Source organism: Phascolarctos cinereus, unplaced genomic scaffold (genome assembly GCF_003287225.1).
Source record: "Phascolarctos cinereus isolate Bilbo 61053 unplaced genomic scaffold, phaCin_HiC Scaffold_2;HRSCAF=192, whole genome shotgun sequence".
NCBI lineage: Eukaryota > Metazoa > Chordata > Mammalia > Diprotodontia > Phascolarctidae > Phascolarctos > Phascolarctos cinereus.
The window spans coordinates 393,883,580-393,900,039 of record NW_027555625.1 but is presented as its reverse complement, the minus strand read 5'-3'; the positions used below and the strand labels follow the sequence as shown (position 1 = coordinate 393,900,039).

Sequence of the window (16,460 nt, the reverse complement as noted above, 5' to 3'; positions counted from 1 at the left end):
CAAGAAAAACCCAAGCAGGGTCACAAAGAGCCGAATGAAAAATTAAAAACAACTGAACACATTGAAAGCCTGAGGCTGGTCACTCATTCCCCAGCGTATTATGAACCCTGAGAAATGGTCATTATATTCTAAGACTTTTCGAAGAACTGTGTCCCCCTAAGTCATTCTTGTATGTCACATGTAGCCAGGCATTTTGTAAACAGATGTGACCTCCTGGACCCCTGTCGGTCGCTTCTGCTTCTTGACTTTACACTAAATCTCTGTGTGACAGCAGAAGGGAAAGAGAGGTGGCAATAAGAAGCCCACTCGTTCACATTAACTCAGCCTGGCAAACGCCCATCCAGATGTACACGCCCACATAAGCCCACCCTCATTTGCTCACAGACACATGAAAACATAGGCAAACACAGACAGGCACGCCCAGACCCATGCACACACTTAGACACACAAAGCTGCATATACACTAAGTGCTCCATACACACCCATGCAGAAGCGCACGGGCTTTTTCCCTAGGGCGACGAGCCTGGCTGCCACATGCACTGAAGCTTTCTCCAACTTACTGAAAAAACAAAAGGAGAATGTTCCCCAAGCCCCAGCACATGTGTGTGATTGGCTGGGGCACGTGACCAGAAGGAAGCAGCTCAATCCCATTACAGGATGGGAAAACTATTCTTTGGGCAAAAGGAGCCAGAAGCTGGAGCTGTGAGCGCTGTTGGGAGAAGCCTGGAACATCAAGACTTGGAGAAACAGTGGCAACGTGGCAAAAGCTTGTGGGCCCTCAGTTGCAGCACTGCCTGGGCAGGAGAGGAGCTGTCTGCAGCAGCCTAGTTTCCCCATGGCTGAGGCACTGAGGCCTCGTGCCTCGATGCATGCCTGAGACCCCCAGGGATCCTCTGGAAGAGACTAGTCCTGGTGAGTGTCAGTTCCATTTACCTTTGACCCTTCACTTATACTAACCACGGCCCCGGCCTGCCCTGACCATTCATCTTCCAGACTTAGCCTCCCATCAGAGGGGGAAGGTTTTCTAGTCACAATGAAAGTTATAAGTAAAGTCTGTGTTGAGTGGCTGGAGAGAGGAACTGAAGTATCTAGATTCTGAGGGCAGTTTTAAACTGCTATCATCTCTTCTGTCTTGATAACTGTCAAGAGAATTGCAGAGAAATGGACCGGGGCTTGTTAGACAGGCCTGGGCAGAGAAACTGCTCAAAATTCTGTTCCCTGAGGCACAACAATAGGAGTATCCTGTCAAGATGTAGAGAATTAAAGCTTTCATCCAAATCCCTCATCTTGTAGCTGAGGAAACTGAGTCCCAGAGAGGCTAAGCAACTGCTAATTCGCAGCAAATCCAGGTTTAGAACCCACATCCACCCCCCGACTCCCGGGCTAAAACTCCTTCTACTGAATGACCCTGTCACTTTGGTCAGTTTCAAACATGCCATCTTTGCTGCTGAAATAGAATTGGCATCTGGGTACAGATGCCTGCACAGCCTCCCTCCTGCAGTCCCTTTTCCTTGCAGGAGTCCTCAAGCCCTTCATGAGACTCCCTGTTCCTGGACTCTGACCCTTGGATGCTTTTTGTAGGTGGGTAGCTGCTTGCAGGGCCCCCATAGGATGCTCCACGTCTTCCAAAGCATCGGTCCAAAACCTAACGAGGACCCCCCCAAAAAAAAATCAGTACTCAAACCAAGACTTAGAGCAGTGGCTGCTGAGTTAATCTCGATCTTTTTAGACTTCACCCGGCTAGCTATGTTATTCACAAGACTCAGTCCCTAAGGGACTTCTGCCTTTTGTTTTTTTTGGTTGTGTTTTGGGGGGGGAGGGTTGGTTGGGCAATGGGGGTTAAGTGACTTGCCCAGGGTCACACAGCTAAGTAAGTGTTGTGTGTCTGAGGTCAGATTTGAACTCAGGTCCCCCTGAATCCAGGGCCAGTACTCTATCCACTGCACCACCTAGCCACCCCTGGGACTTCTACTTTTTGGGTAGATGTGATAGGGTGATATGGAAGGTTTCGGTCATTCAGCTTTCTACCTCAACCTCCTAGCCACCCACCCTAGTTTACGCTCTTAAATACCATCTTGTTCTCTTTAATACCCACTCACACACGGTAAAGAGTTGGGGACTGAGAAGATATGCCGCCCTGTCTTTATGTTCCCTCCTACTCATGCAGACCCATTACCAGTTCACAGCCTCCCACAGACAGCACTGATACAGATGCTCATCAATCATTTAAAAATGTACAGATGAGGCAGCTAGGTGACACAGTGGGTAGAGCACCAGCCCTGAAGTCAGGAGGACCTGAGTTCAAATCCAGCCTCAGACCAAACACTTGACACTTACTAGCTGTGTGACTCTGGGCAAGTCACTTAACCCCAGTTACCTAAAAAAAAAAATGTACAGACACAGATAATGTAAAACTTGACAACCTAAGTAAAAGAGAGGCATTTAGGTGGTAGAGTGCTGGACCTGGAGCCAGAAAGACCTGAGTTCAAGTCCAGCCTCAGACACTTAGTAACTGTGTGGCCCCAGGCAAGTCACTTAAATTCTCTGTGCCTCAGTTACCTCATCTGTAAAATGAAGGTGATAGTAATAGCACTGGCCTCACAGAGTCGTTATTAGGATCAAATGAAATCATATTTGTAACGTGCTTTACAAACCTTAAAGCACTAAATGCTCATTGCTATTATTATCATTATTATATCAAGCCAATATCAATACCTGCTTTCTTATAATTCCTGGAGTGAGTTATTTGGAGAGGACAGTGCTATAACTAGCATGAGGCAAATGGAGTTTTGCCACAGGGCATTGACATTCGGGGTATTGTGCTTCCTTCCCAGAATGCACACTTCCTCTATTAGCAATGTCCCTGCACCTGTCTTTTCAGTCTATGCCACCGGCAAAGCACAAGCTGCCACCCCCAAAGTCCTGTCATCTTGCCACCTCTCTCCCGGGCCTGCCTTCTGCACCCAACCACAATCCCCATCAGGGTATGCCTGCACACACACACACACACGAGTTTTTACGCCAGGTATAAAATGTCCTAGCTGTGACTCTAGGATGTACGTACTGAACCTTTGCTGCCTCAGTTCCACTTGCATTACTGAACGTACAAAAGCACTCAATATCGATGTTGAGAGATTATAAAAGACATGGATATGCTATTTAAGGGAAAATATTTTCTTCCAACTTTTAAGACTCATCACTACATGACCTTGAACAACTTATTTAAATTCTCTGAGCTCTTGTTTCTTCTGTAAGAAAAAGGGTTGGACTACATCGTCCCTAAAGTCCCTTCCAGCTCTAAATTCCATGAAACTGTGAAATCCAAAGATTTTTTTAAAAAATTCCCATTAGAACCATAGAAAATTGGGATCATTTAGCCCATCTCTTTCATTTTACAAAGGAGGAAACTGGGGTACAGAAAACTTGTGCAAAGTGAGATTTGCTAGCTTCTAAAAATCCATTCTCCTCAAAGAAAAGAACTAGATTTGAGTACTGAGAGAGTTGAACTGACCTCTCTCATGGTCTCTCTCCCACTTAGGTTTCCAGTCCTCAGGCTAAAAGATTCAAAGTCTTCTCCCACAACCCCCATACTCCCCTCCCCCCCTTCTCCACCTCCTCTTTCCACTTCCTCTTCATTTACATACATTGTAGATATATTTTATTTTGGTATGGCTTTTTAGCTGTAATAAAATAAAATTTTATATGTATTTATCAGTTTCTCAAGCCAAAGTCAGCAAATAGTTAATGACCTAAATAAATTGTTACTTGGAAGCCTGGTACTTCCCAGCTGGGATTCCCTTCCTTCCTCCCAGCTTCTAATGCCTTCCCTAACCAAATTATTTTTGTACATATTTTGGACATATTTGTACATGTATATGTTGTCTTTCCCAAGAGAAAGTAAATTCCTCGAAGGCAGGGATTGTTTCACTTTAGTGTTTGTAACCCTAGCGTCTATCTAGCACAGTTTCTGTCCCATTGCAAACACAATAAATACTTGCTAACTGATGATTGGTTAAAGGAACCAGGTTCTGAATTATTTTGTAATAATACAAATCCTGAGGGGGAGAATTATTAAATTCCTTGTAATGTGATTCAAGAATCTTTTTTAAAAAATATATAAACATTTTTTATTTTTATTTTTTAACCATGTCTAACTTTCATCATTGTCCATTTAATGACTTTTTAAAAATTATTATTAATGGCAATGTGCCAAGAGTAAAACTCATATTGAAGATATTAACATTATAGCATTGTGCATGTTTATTGGGTTTAATGGACAAAATTAGCAGTAGAAATTGAAAATGGCATCTATTGTTATCCACTGTATAATTCTCTAAACCTATTCTTGCCCATTCTCCATGTCTTCATTCACTGTCCCAGTATTAAGTAAGCATGCTTACTTAGCTAGCACCAAGCAATAACACCACTTTGTCTCTTTGACCTCCCTCCTTTCTTGCACACCCTAACCTTATACAATCCTCCTTTACCCAGATGCCCTAGCACCACATCAAATATACCAGAGAAATTAGAATTTGCTGCCCCATCCCATCCCATCCCTACTTCACCCCCCAAAATCCAATTTCTCTCTACCTAAGGCTTCTCTCCCCTCACAGTGAGGTTGAATTAGATGACCCCTAATGTCCCTTCCACCTCTAAATCCAGGTAAAGTACAGATCGGCTTTTTTTTTCCTGTGATTCTCCACTATAGGGAGCTGTCACTGGTCAACTGTCCTGCAACTTATAGTCATAGAAAGTTCCCAGGGAGAAGGCTTATATGAAATGATGCAAAAGAAGTAGGGAGAACCCAGAGGAAAATCTACAGTAACAGCAGCGACAACAGTATTATCAAGATAATCAACTCTAAAAGACTGAGGAACTCTGATCAACACAATGATCAACCCCAGTTCCAAAAGATTCATGATGAAACATGCTAGCCACTTCCAGAAAGAGAACTGAAGGACTCAGAGAGCAGAGTGAAGCGTATTTTCTTTTCTTTGCTTTGCTTTTTTACCTTGGAACATGGCTAATATAGAAATTTGTTTTACATGTTTATACGTATTTGTAATGGGCTTTATTTTCCTTGCCTTCTCAATGGCTGGGGGAGGGAGGAGGAGGGAGAGAATTTGGGACTGAAAATAAAATAAAATTGAATTTAAAAAAAAGAAAGTTCCCAAGGAACCTGAAAGGTTAGATGACTTGCCCAGGGTCACACAGCCAGTAATGAGAAAGAGGCTGGACTTGACCATCAAGGGCAGTTCTCTCTCTACTGCACTGAAATGCCCCTCCTGTACAAAGAGCGGTTTCAAAACTATTGCCTCACCCCCACCAGGGTGAACTTGGATCGTAGAATCTGGCTTCAAATCCCATGTCTGCTATTTACTAACTATGTGACTTTGGGCAAATCATTTAACCTTTCTAGGCAGAGGTCGTTGGATAACTACTCATCTGAGATGTTATAGAAGGGGGTTCCTATTCAGGGTTGATAAAATATATGATCTATGAAGTCTCTTTCAACTCTGAATTTCTCTGACCTTATTTGTGACTTCTAACATTTTAGGAAGGACATCGACAAGCTGGACTGTATCGAAAGGAAGGCAAACAAGATGGTAAGGCAATTCAACCCCAGTTACAAGAAATTCTATCGTATGGGGGCAGCTAGGTGGCACAGTGGATAGAGCACCGGCCCTGGATTCAGGAGGACCTGAGTTCAAATCCAGCCTCAGACACATAACACTTACTAGCTGTGTGACTCTAGGCAAGTCATTTAACCACATTGCCAACCTCTCCCCTCAAAAAAAAAGAAATTCTGTTGTACTGGGAATGGTTCATCTGGAGAAGAAGTCATAAGAGCTATTTTCAAGTAATTAAAAAGCTATTCTGCAGAATAGTCAGTCAACAAGCATTTATTAAGTACCTGCTGTGTTCCCAACACTGTATTAAGCTCTGCAGATACAAAAAGAGGTAAAAGACAGTTCTTGCCCTTAAGAGCTTGCAATCTAAGGGAGGAAACAACAAGCAAACAATTTGTACAAACACACAATATACAGGATAAATAGGAAGTAATTAATAGAAGGAAGGCACTGGAATTAAGAGGGGAGTGGGAAAGTCTTCTTGTGGAAGATGCCATTTTAGTTGAGACTTAAAGGAAGCCTGAGGAGGAAGAAGGCAGAGATGAGGAGGGAGAATGTTCAGGCCTGAGGGATAGTCAGAGAAAAAGCCCAGAGCAGAGAGATGGAATGTCTCATTTGTGGAAGAGAAAGAGGGCCAGTATCACTAGATCAAAGAACATATGTCGGGGAGTAAGGTGTAAGAATACTGGAAAGGGGGGTGAGGGCTAGTGGCGGGAAGGATCTGACCACCAAACAAAAGATTCTTGGATTTGATCCTAGAGGCAATAGGGAGCCATTGGAGTTTATTGGCCCCTAGCAGTGACATGACTGGATCTGTACTTTAGGAACAATCTCTCTAGCGGCTTAATGGAGTGTGGATTGGAGTGGGGAAGGGCTTGGGACAGGCAGACCCACCATCAGGCTGTTACAAAAGTCCAGGTTCAGAGGAATTAGATTTGTGCTGTTTGTGTTCAGAATTAGGAGTAATGAGGGGAAATTATAGAGAAGCAGATTTTGACTGGATGAATCAAAACATAATAACAACAACAACAACCCTAATCATCAGAACTGACAAAATCTGGAACGGGCTGAATCGTGAGGGAGTGAGTTTCCCAAAACCAGAGATCTTCAAGTGGAGGCTGAATGACCATTTGCCAGGGATGTTGTAGATGGAATTCCTATTGAGATAAGTTTTCAGACCAAAATATCTGTAGGTTCCTCACAGCTTAGAGAGAGATTTCAAATTTGATTGGCAACAAGCATTTATGATGCACCTATTGTGTGCCAAGCACCATTCTAAGTTCTGCGGATACAAAGAAAGGCAAAAAATGAGAAATTAAGGAACCTTGGCAAGCCTGTCACAGAAGGGAGTGTGTCCTATGGAAAGAACACTACCTTTGGTGTCAGAGGACTTGGTTCAAATCACTTAACCTCCTGGGGCCTCACTTTCCTCCTATATTTAAACAACAACGACTTCGGCAACAAAGTTTGGCTAGATGGCCTGTGAGGTCCCTTGCAGCTCTCTATCTGTGAATCTGACCCACGGTCACACTGGAGCAGTTAGAGGCAGCTGGGCCCAGCTCGAAGTAGCTTCCCCTATAACCAACATTTTGATGTGTCCTGTAATTACTTCTGGAACCCATCAGTGCAAAATTTCTGCCTACAGCTCTGGCTATTAGGTTTCTCACAGTGACCTATTTTTTCCCCCATATTTAGCCAGTAAAATGTCAACTTAGGTCAACATGTTTTCCCTGGTTTCTTGGCAAACAGATCCTGTGGATTTTAGTACTGGCAAAACCTACGGCCTCTGGTGCCAGAGACTATCTAAAAATCTGTTCCTGAAGGAAGGAGTAGTAGGATTTGTGAAGTGGAAAATAAGGAACATGCAATGATCAAGCTGTCAGGGCCCAGGATTATCCCATCTCTCCTCTGTTTTCTCCTGGCATTTCAGAGAAGAAAAAAACAAAACAACAACAAAAACAAAAAACTGGAGGCCCAAACAGAGAACTCTGTTTTTAATTTGCTTCTTGGAATTCCACGAGGGTGTGGGAGTGTTCTGCATAAGGGAATTCCTATTCCTATCAAAGTGGTTTTCTCAATCAATTCCAACATCTATAACATAAGCATGTCCCGTCCTATCCCTCTGACCATCCATTCATCTAAACTCTGACTGAGAGTAAGAACACAATAATTATCATACTAGGTCAGGCCTTTGGTCACTTTGGGCCAGAACTTTGTGACAAAGTCACCCAGGGCCCACGTTGTGGAAGAGCAAAGTTGCCATCCTTGGTTTCAATCTCAAAGGTCAGAGATGCCATGGGCAAGTCCCTTGACTCGAGGCCCTGTGAGCCTCCATTTCTTCACGTATAAACAGAGCAAGATACAACTTATTCTTGTTCACTCATTTTTCAATCATATCTGAATCTTCTTGACTCCATTTGGGGTTTTCTTTGCAGAGATACTGGAATGGTTTACCATTTCCTTCTCTAGCTCATTTGACAGATGAGGAAACTAAGGCAAACAGGGTTAAGTGACTAGCCCAGAGTCACATAGCTAGTAAGTGTTTGAGGTCAGATTTGAACTCAGGTCTTCCTGACTCCAGGGCCAGCACTCTATCCACTGAGCCACCTAGCTGTCCTTTAGGTACTCTACAATCCAGCGAACGGGCCCACTGTCTGAGGCCAGATTTGAACTCAGGAAGATGAGTCTCCTTGACTGTAGACCAGACTCTAGATACTGCACTTATCCTACAAGATGAGAAAGGCACTTTATAAACCAACTCACATATAGAAATGTGAGTTATCATAATTATCTTGGTTAGCTATAATAATCCATCATCAATCTATTGTCCAAGAATTTGTCTGAAACTCTTCTGAAACCATATACTGGTTCAGCCTGGACTTTCTCTTGAGATTCCACAAGCTTAATACCTTAAGTGTATATTTATTTGACTCTCAAGCTTGCAGAAAGGGGGTGGGGCTCCCGAATTCTAGTGGACCAGGATTTGAGGAATAAATCCAAATACTCTGGGCTGGGCTACTCTCCAGAGAAAGATAAATCATATAGACAGAGCCTCATAGAGCTGGAAAGGACCCTAGAGATTTAGGGCATTGCCTTCATTGGATTCAGAATTTTTTGGCTTGGACGTGAGATTTCCTTGGAACTCTAAGAGAGGAAATTCCATTTACCAGTGCACATTCGCACCTGCTCTTCTTAACTTTACCCCATGGTTCAGGGAGGCAGCTTTGTAGAGAGTATAGAGGGGAAGCCTAGGAAGCAGGAAGATCTGGATTCCAGTCCTGACTGTGACATCTGTTCTATGACCATGGGCAAATCACTTCAACTTCCCAGTACCCCCAGGCAGCTCTTTAAGAGAATATTACAGGGGCAGCTAGGTGGTGCAGTGGATAGAGCACCGGCCCTGGAGTCACGAGGACCTGAGTTCAAATCTGGCCTCAGACACATAACACTTACTAGCTGTGTGACCCTGGGCAAGTCACTTAACCCCATTGCCTAACCAAAAAAACAAAACAAAACAAAAGAGAATGTTACAGATGAGTTATTGATCTACATCAGGGGAAGGAGTTTCCACATCAGGGAGTTCCCCGTATGGATGAAATCTCATGTCTAGGTTTCCTGATTCCCCAGCCCCACCCCCAAAAATATAATTCATAGTTTGATTTCTTTAAGTTCTGAACTTCCAAGTTTATTTATGGATCGTAACCCTTGAAGCTTAAAAGAGCAAAATTTAAAGCCAAAGTCTTGGGAGTTTAGCCAAGCTGAGATTCCACAATTCTGTTTCTGGGGTTTGACCAAACAAGGATTTCTCTCACCATGGTGGGAAGAATGTAAAGAACCCCTCCATGCTCTGCCCACATCTCCCCCATTGTCCCAACACAGAAAGAAAGAGAGAGACAGAGAGAGAAGAGAGAGAGAGAGAGAGAGAGAGAGAGAGAGAGAGAGAGAGAGCACTAAAGCCAAAAGGAGAAACCCCCCAAAAAACAAAAAAACCACTAGCTATTTGGGGTAGGGTGTCAAACTGTCAGCAGCCCTCTGCCTTGTCATCTTTAGAAAGAAAACTTTTGGGGGACAAGAAGTGGGATTTGCCCTGGTTTGGATACTACAACCAATCACATAGTTAGCCTAAATTTAATCCCTGGGAAAGCAACAGTTCATAGATCACAGGATTTAGGGCTAAAAGGGACCTTGGAAATCATCTAATCCAGTATTCTTTGTTTAAAAGAAACAAAGACGGGGCAGCTAGGTGGCTCAGTGGATAGAACACCAGCCCTGAAGTCAGGAGGACCTGAGTTCAAAATCCAGCCTCAGACCAAACACTTGACACTTACTAGCTGTGTGACCCTGGGCAAGTCACTTTACCCCAATTGCCTAAAAAAAAGAAAACAAAACAAAACAAAACTCCTAGGCATTAGGGATATGAAGACAAAATTGAAATAAAGTCCCAAAAGAAAAGAAAAGAAAGTCCCCACCTCCCAAGAGCCTAAAGAGCTTAAATTCTACTAGGGTGATTATAGGCAACAGTCAGTTACCATGACCTAGTCGTTTTTTATCTCTGGGCCTTCGTTTCCTCTTCTGTAAAATCAGAAAGACAAAATCAATGACCTCCTAAATCCTTTCATTCTGTGGTTCTAATTCTATTGATAAGCATCCCAAAAGCATTCAAACAAAATGATGTTCATAAGTTGGCTTGCCACCATGAAGTGCCAGGAACTTGGAGCTGTCCAAAACCCTAAGAAGCCATGGTGTGGGACATCAGAGAAGGGTTCGCCAACAGCAGAACCTGAGGGAAGAACATTCAAGAGGCTTGAGCACAAGGTGTACAGAGAAGGATTGAGGAGACAGAGCCACTCTGGCATTGAAGATGACCATTCCTTCCTATCCCCCTCGTCCAGATTAAGGAGAAAACTCTAGCTTTCTCTTCATTTCCAAAACAATCCCTGGACCTGGCGCCCGGAGTCCTCTAGTGCTACTGGGACTTTTAGTTTTCAAATCGTTAGCCTTTTTTTAAAACTTGCTGGTCTGTCCCTTAAAGAAAATGGTCCTCAGCCATTTTCCTTCCCAGAAAGTAAAGGACCACAACTCAGCAAGCTGGGGTAGGGGGCGGGGGGAAAGGAAGGAAGGACACCTGCTCTTTCTTTTGCATCTTAAATATGAGAAACAAGGACAGAGGTTAATGAGGTACTCGTCTCAGCAGAATTGTAATTAATTAAACAAGGTAGTATGCCCTTTCTTTGAGCAGGAGCAAAGGGGAGACTATTAGAGGAGAGGAAGAGAAATAAGCTGAAACAGATGCTTTCTCTTTTTCAGTGTTCCCTTCTCCTCTCTCTATCTCTCTCTGTCTGTTTCTCTTTCTGTCTCTGTCTCCCTCTCTCCTTAAACTCTAGTAAGTACTAGTAAGTTGCAGTGTTCCTATCTTCTGGACCCGCTGCAAGGGTTTGTTCTTTTACCTGCTGTAGTCTAGGAGAACATGGCAGGGCAAGATTTAGACTATGAAAGAAGTCATCAAAACCAACCCCCTCACTTTTATAGATGTGAAAAATGAGGCCCCAAAAGGTGAATTCCCTTGGCTAAAGTCTTTTTTTTTTTTAGTAGACTTGATTTCATTAGTACAGAGAATTTTCAGAGAGAAAACTGTATCTACCAAGACAGGTCAGCATCTGCTTTGCAAAGTTTTTTTTTTGTTTGTCTTGTTTTGTTTTAGGCAATTGGGGTTAAGTGACTTGCCCAGGGTCACTCAGCTAGTAAAGGTCAGGTGTTTGATCTGAGGTCAGATTTGAACTCAGGTCCTCCTGACTTCAGGGCCGGTGCTCTATCCACTGCTCCACCTAGCTGCCCCAAAAACTCTTTTCTAAAGTCTTAGAACCTAGGATACTGAGGAATGATAAATATTTAACAATTAGCTTTTTTTTTGGTGGGGGGAGTATCTCTGACATACTTTTAACTTTAATCTGCAGCATTAACATTTTCTCCATCCATTTCTTAAAATATAGACAATCAAAAAACACCAAATCAAACCCTGATTTGACAGTTTGCAGTTTGTTGGTTTTAAGATGTAAATGCTCACACTGAAAATTTAACAATAAGCTCTCATAAGGCAGTTAGAACTGACTCCAGGAGACCCCTGCTGAGAAGTGACTCACCCAGGGTCGCACAGCCCATATGTGTCAAAAGACTTGAACCCAGGTTCTCCTGACTCTAAAGCCAGCTCACTCCATATTATGCCACCTTGTCTCAAGTCTAGCCCAAAGTCACAACCATAATAAATACCAGAGTTAGGATTTAAACCCTTGACTCCAAATTCATCCCCCCTACCCATTTTCCCTACTAAATGATGGCCTCAGTTCGGATAAGGCAATAGCTGTTGCTTGGATCTTCTCTCCCTCATCCCATACCTCTTGGCCGAATGAAAAGAACTGGTTTTCCACCTTCCCCTTCTCAACAGTCAAAAATTTAGTTGCTGAGTCAGCCTGTAGCCAAAACTGGCCAGACAAAGTTAGGGGGCCTAGATGAGGTCCTACAGTGAAGGGGATGAGAAAAGAAAGCGGCTAGAGCCAGATAGAACTAGAAAAAGGGAAACAAGGAGCTCCCAGCAAAGAGGGCTGAGGAACGGACCTGATTGGCTGCTGCCAGCTCTGGCCCGTTCCAAGTCTCATGCAGTCCTACCTACCACGGAAAGGAGTATCTGAAAAATGTGCTTGGGCTAATGGGGCCCGGTGGGAACGTGGAAGACTATAGTAGCTCAGAAAGCAAGACGCAGAGGCAAGTGGGAAAGGCACATATGATGCAGAATGTCAGTTCTGGAAGGGAAATGATCTGCCTGATGTCTTACTAGATTAGTAGCCTCTGCTGCCCAGAAAAGAAACCTAGGAACCGAAGAGCAGCCTATAGAGGTAGCCAGGGACAGGAATGCTAAGGAGAGCCAGATACCATAAACTGGAAACCCTGGTAAAATGTCAAATCATGTTGTGGCTAAGTGCTTAGACTATCTACCCTCATTTCAAATATTGTGTGTTGTAGTATATAGAACACTGGACTTGCAGTCAGGAAGACCTATGTTCAAATCTCCCTTAGCCATATGACCCTGGTCAAGTCACTCACTCCTTCTGAGTTCCAGGTTCCTCATCTATAAAATAGGGGTAATAACAGGACCTACCTCACAAGGCTATTGTGAGGATCAAATGAGATAATGTATGTAAATCGATTTGCCAACCTTAATTCAATACATAGATGTCAGAAATGATAATATAAATGGTGATGACACTGATATTAAGATGGGCATTGTCACAGGTCCCGACTCTCCTTCTAGCCTGGGCAAGCTTCCCACAGTCAGCTCTGTGGCAGGAGGCACTTTGGGCATTTGGCCCTAATATCACTCCTCTCTTTGCCCTATATTTGCATAGTGCTATCTGCATCCTCATAATAACCCCATGAGAAAGGGAAGTCCAGTATTACTTTCCTTTTTTACCAATAGTGTCTATGAACTCTCATTTCCTAACAGCCAGAATCCGTCATCATTAAGCATTATTCCACCATGTTAAGAGCTGCCTGGATTAATGGAAACAAAGGCATAGGCATCAGGTTTTGCCGTCAGAAGGCAGTGGTATTGTGGGAGGCAAGAGTCACAGAAAGATGAGAAGTGCCTCAGTGAATTGCTTCAGCCACAGCTGTTAAGTGCCTCCCTTTTCCTTCTGCTCTCTCCCTTCTCCACCCTAGTCACCTACCATTAATGCCAATCCTAGGGGGAAATGCCTGGTTTGCCATGCCCTAGGGACAACTCTTTCTTCTAATAATCTGGCTGACCACCCAAAACTCACTGGCTCCCTTACCTCCCTGCAGGTAGCCATCATGATTTCCTGGGTATTCTTAGCCTGGGCCATCCCCTGTGCTGCCAACCAACTCCTCAGTGCCTTCACCCAAGGGGAACTCCAGAATGACCCCCCAAGGCTCATCTGCAGCATTCCAGGGCCCCAAGGTCCTCCTGGCCTCCCAGGAGCCCCAGGACCTTCAGGAATGGTGGGCAGGATGGGCTTTCCAGGCAAAGATGGGCAGGATGGGAAGGATGGAGAAAAGGGCGAGACTGGAGAAGAAGGTAAGGGAGAAGGCAAAATAATAATAATGATAATCATAATCATAATCATAATAATAGGAGCAGTTATATGCTGCTTTTAGGTTTCCAAAACACTGTACGAATACTATTCCCAACTAGTGATCCCCAGTCCTGGCTTCGAAACACTTCAGAATGTCTGCATTTATCTCAAGGAATGTCATGAAGATCTCAAAATAAAATTCATGTCAGCTCCCTCTAGCTAAAAATAAAATTTTAAATATTTACATCTATACATAGAGGCAGTATGATGTAGGGAAAAGAACGTTTAGTGTTTATCACAGTGCCTGGCACATAACAGGCCCTTTATAATACTTGTTGACTGCTGAACACTAGCTGTAAGTAATGTTGGATCTAGGCTGACTCGGTGCTGATCTTAAGCATACCACTTAACCTTTAGGCATCTCAGTTTCCCCACGTTGTCACTTGGGTACCAGCCCTACCCTGAATGAACATTGTCAGGATCAAATGAGATAAGTAGATAGGAAATAGAGATGGGCTCTTTGAAAAGTCCAAACTACCGGACGGATGTGAGACAACAGAGTATAGTGACAAGAGCAGGAATCTTGGAATCAGATGCCTCCATCTATAAAATGGGAGTGACAATAATGCTGGATTTTTGTGAGAAAAGTGCTCTGTAAAGCATAAAACATTATATAAATGGGACCTGCTGCATGCTATGTATACTCAAGTGTTCCAAGCAGAGATTCAGTTTCCTGACACTCCCTCCTTGTCCCGTGCCCTAAATGAAGGCAACCCAAGGTTCTATTGACTTTTGGGAAAGTACTTTCTATCATTCTCAGTATATTGGGTAAGCTGTTTCCCCGCCCTGCGCCTCAGCTTCCTCATCTGTGACATGAGAAGGTTAAAAGAGGTCATCCTCTGCCACCACAAAGTACTGGACCCGAATTCAAATATGACCTTAGATATTTACTGGCTGTATGACTCTAGGCAAGTCACTTCACCTTTCTATGCCTCAGTTTCCTCATCTGTAAAGTGGGGACAGAAAGAGCACCTCCTACCCAGGGTTATTGTGAGGAACAGATAAGATAATACAAGGCACCATAGAAATGCTAGTTATGACGAGGATTCCAGCTGGTACCACACTGGCACGGTGTGGTTGCTGAGTGAACGAATACCTCCAAGCTGATGCCATGCTGTTTTGTATTCCAGGTGCACGGGGCCGAATAGGGAACCCAGGGAAGCCAGGACCAAAGGGCAAAGCGGGGGCTATCGGACGAGCCGGTCCCAGGGGTCCCAAGGGAATCAGTGGAACCCCAGGAAAACACGGTGCCATGGGGAAGAAGGGGCCCAAGGGGAAGAAGGGGGAGACAGGGATGCCGGGGCCCTGCACCTGCGGTGCTAACAGGGCCAGGTCTGCATTCTCAGTGGCTGTCACCAAGAGCTACCCCAGGGAGAGGCTGCCTATCAAGTTTGACAAGATCCTGATGAATGAAGGTGGCCATTACAACGTGTCCAGCGGCAAGTTTGTCTGCGGCTTTCCTGGCATCTACTACTTCACCTACGACATCACTCTAGCCAACAAGCATCTGGCCATCGGGCTGGTGCACAACGGACAATACCGGATCCGGACGTTTGACGCCAACACTGGGAACCACGATGTGGCATCTGGCTCCACCATCTTAGCCCTGAAGCAGGGAGATGAGGTGTGGCTGCAGATCTTCTATTCGGAGCAGAATGGACTCTTCTATGATCCTTACTGGACAGACAGCCTATTCACCGGCTTCCTCATCTATGCTGACCAGGATGGTCCCAATGACTTGTAGAAGGTGCTAATGGGAAAGGGAAACCATTGCCCAGAGGAAGGGGGCCAGTGAGCACCAATCTCAGGCTGGGCTTTGCAAAGGCCCCTTGGGATGCAATGAGCATTCCATGTTCTTGCTGAGTTAACTAATTCCCTCTGCATCTTGTCTCCCACACATTAAACGTGAGCATTTGAGTAGTTCACTGGGTCCCTAGTCCCATTCTTCTCCAGGCTGTAGGGATATCCTTCAAAAGTGCACTGGGAAGTTTGCTTGTGTCTATATGAGTTTTAGCAGACAGCTGTATCCTCTATGATGCTCCCCAGAGCATCAAGAAAAGCTTCTTGGGGAGGTCATGGAGCCCAGCTCACTTCTCATGAACCTCAAGAGTAAGATGAAGGGGCAGCTAGGAGGCTCAGTGGATGGAGTTCCAGCCCTGGAGTCAGGAGGACCTGAGTTCAAATCTGGCGTCAGATACATGATACTCACTAGCTGTGTGACCCTGGGCAAGTGACTTAACCCTGATTGTCTAAAAAGAGAGAGAGAGAGAGAGAGAGAGAGAGAGAGAGAGAGAGAGAGAGAGAGAGAGAGAGTCAGAGAAAGAAAGAAAGAGAAAAAGAAAGAAAGAAGAAAGAAGAAAGAAAGAAAAGAAGAAGAAAGAAAGAAAGAAAGAAAAAAAGAAGAAAGAAGAAAGAAAAGAAAGAAAGAAAGAAAGAAAGAAAGAAAGAAAGAAAGAAAGAAAGAAAGAAAGAAAGAAAGAAAGAAAGAAAAAGAAGAAAGAAAAGAAGAGTAAGATGAGACCTGGGTGAACAAGCTACTTGGGTCAAGATCAAGCCAGTCCCAAGGCAGGGATATTCAGTGAGGCCAATGCTAAGGTGATTGTGACATAGGAAGAAATCCGGACTCCCTTCTCCTCATGGCCTCTGGAGGAAGAGGTTCATATATCTAGATCTGGAAATTATT

The 16,460-nt window shown here is 44.1% G+C and overlaps 1 protein-coding gene across 1 annotated transcript; it reads left to right on the top strand.

The window, feature by feature from the left end:
- The first annotated feature begins 611 nt into the window (after window positions 1-611).
- On the top strand, window positions 612-15,697 carry C1QTNF2 (C1q and TNF related 2). Its single transcript, XM_020992303.2, has 4 exons — window positions 612-912; window positions 5,558-5,606; window positions 13,467-13,719; window positions 14,908-15,697. The coding sequence occupies exons 2-4, from the start codon at window positions 5,604-5,606 to the stop codon at window positions 15,519-15,521; spliced, it is 870 nt and encodes a 289-aa protein (XP_020847962.1). The 5' UTR covers window positions 612-912; window positions 5,558-5,603; the 3' UTR covers window positions 15,522-15,697.
- The last annotated feature ends 763 nt before the right edge of the window (window positions 15,698-16,460 follow it).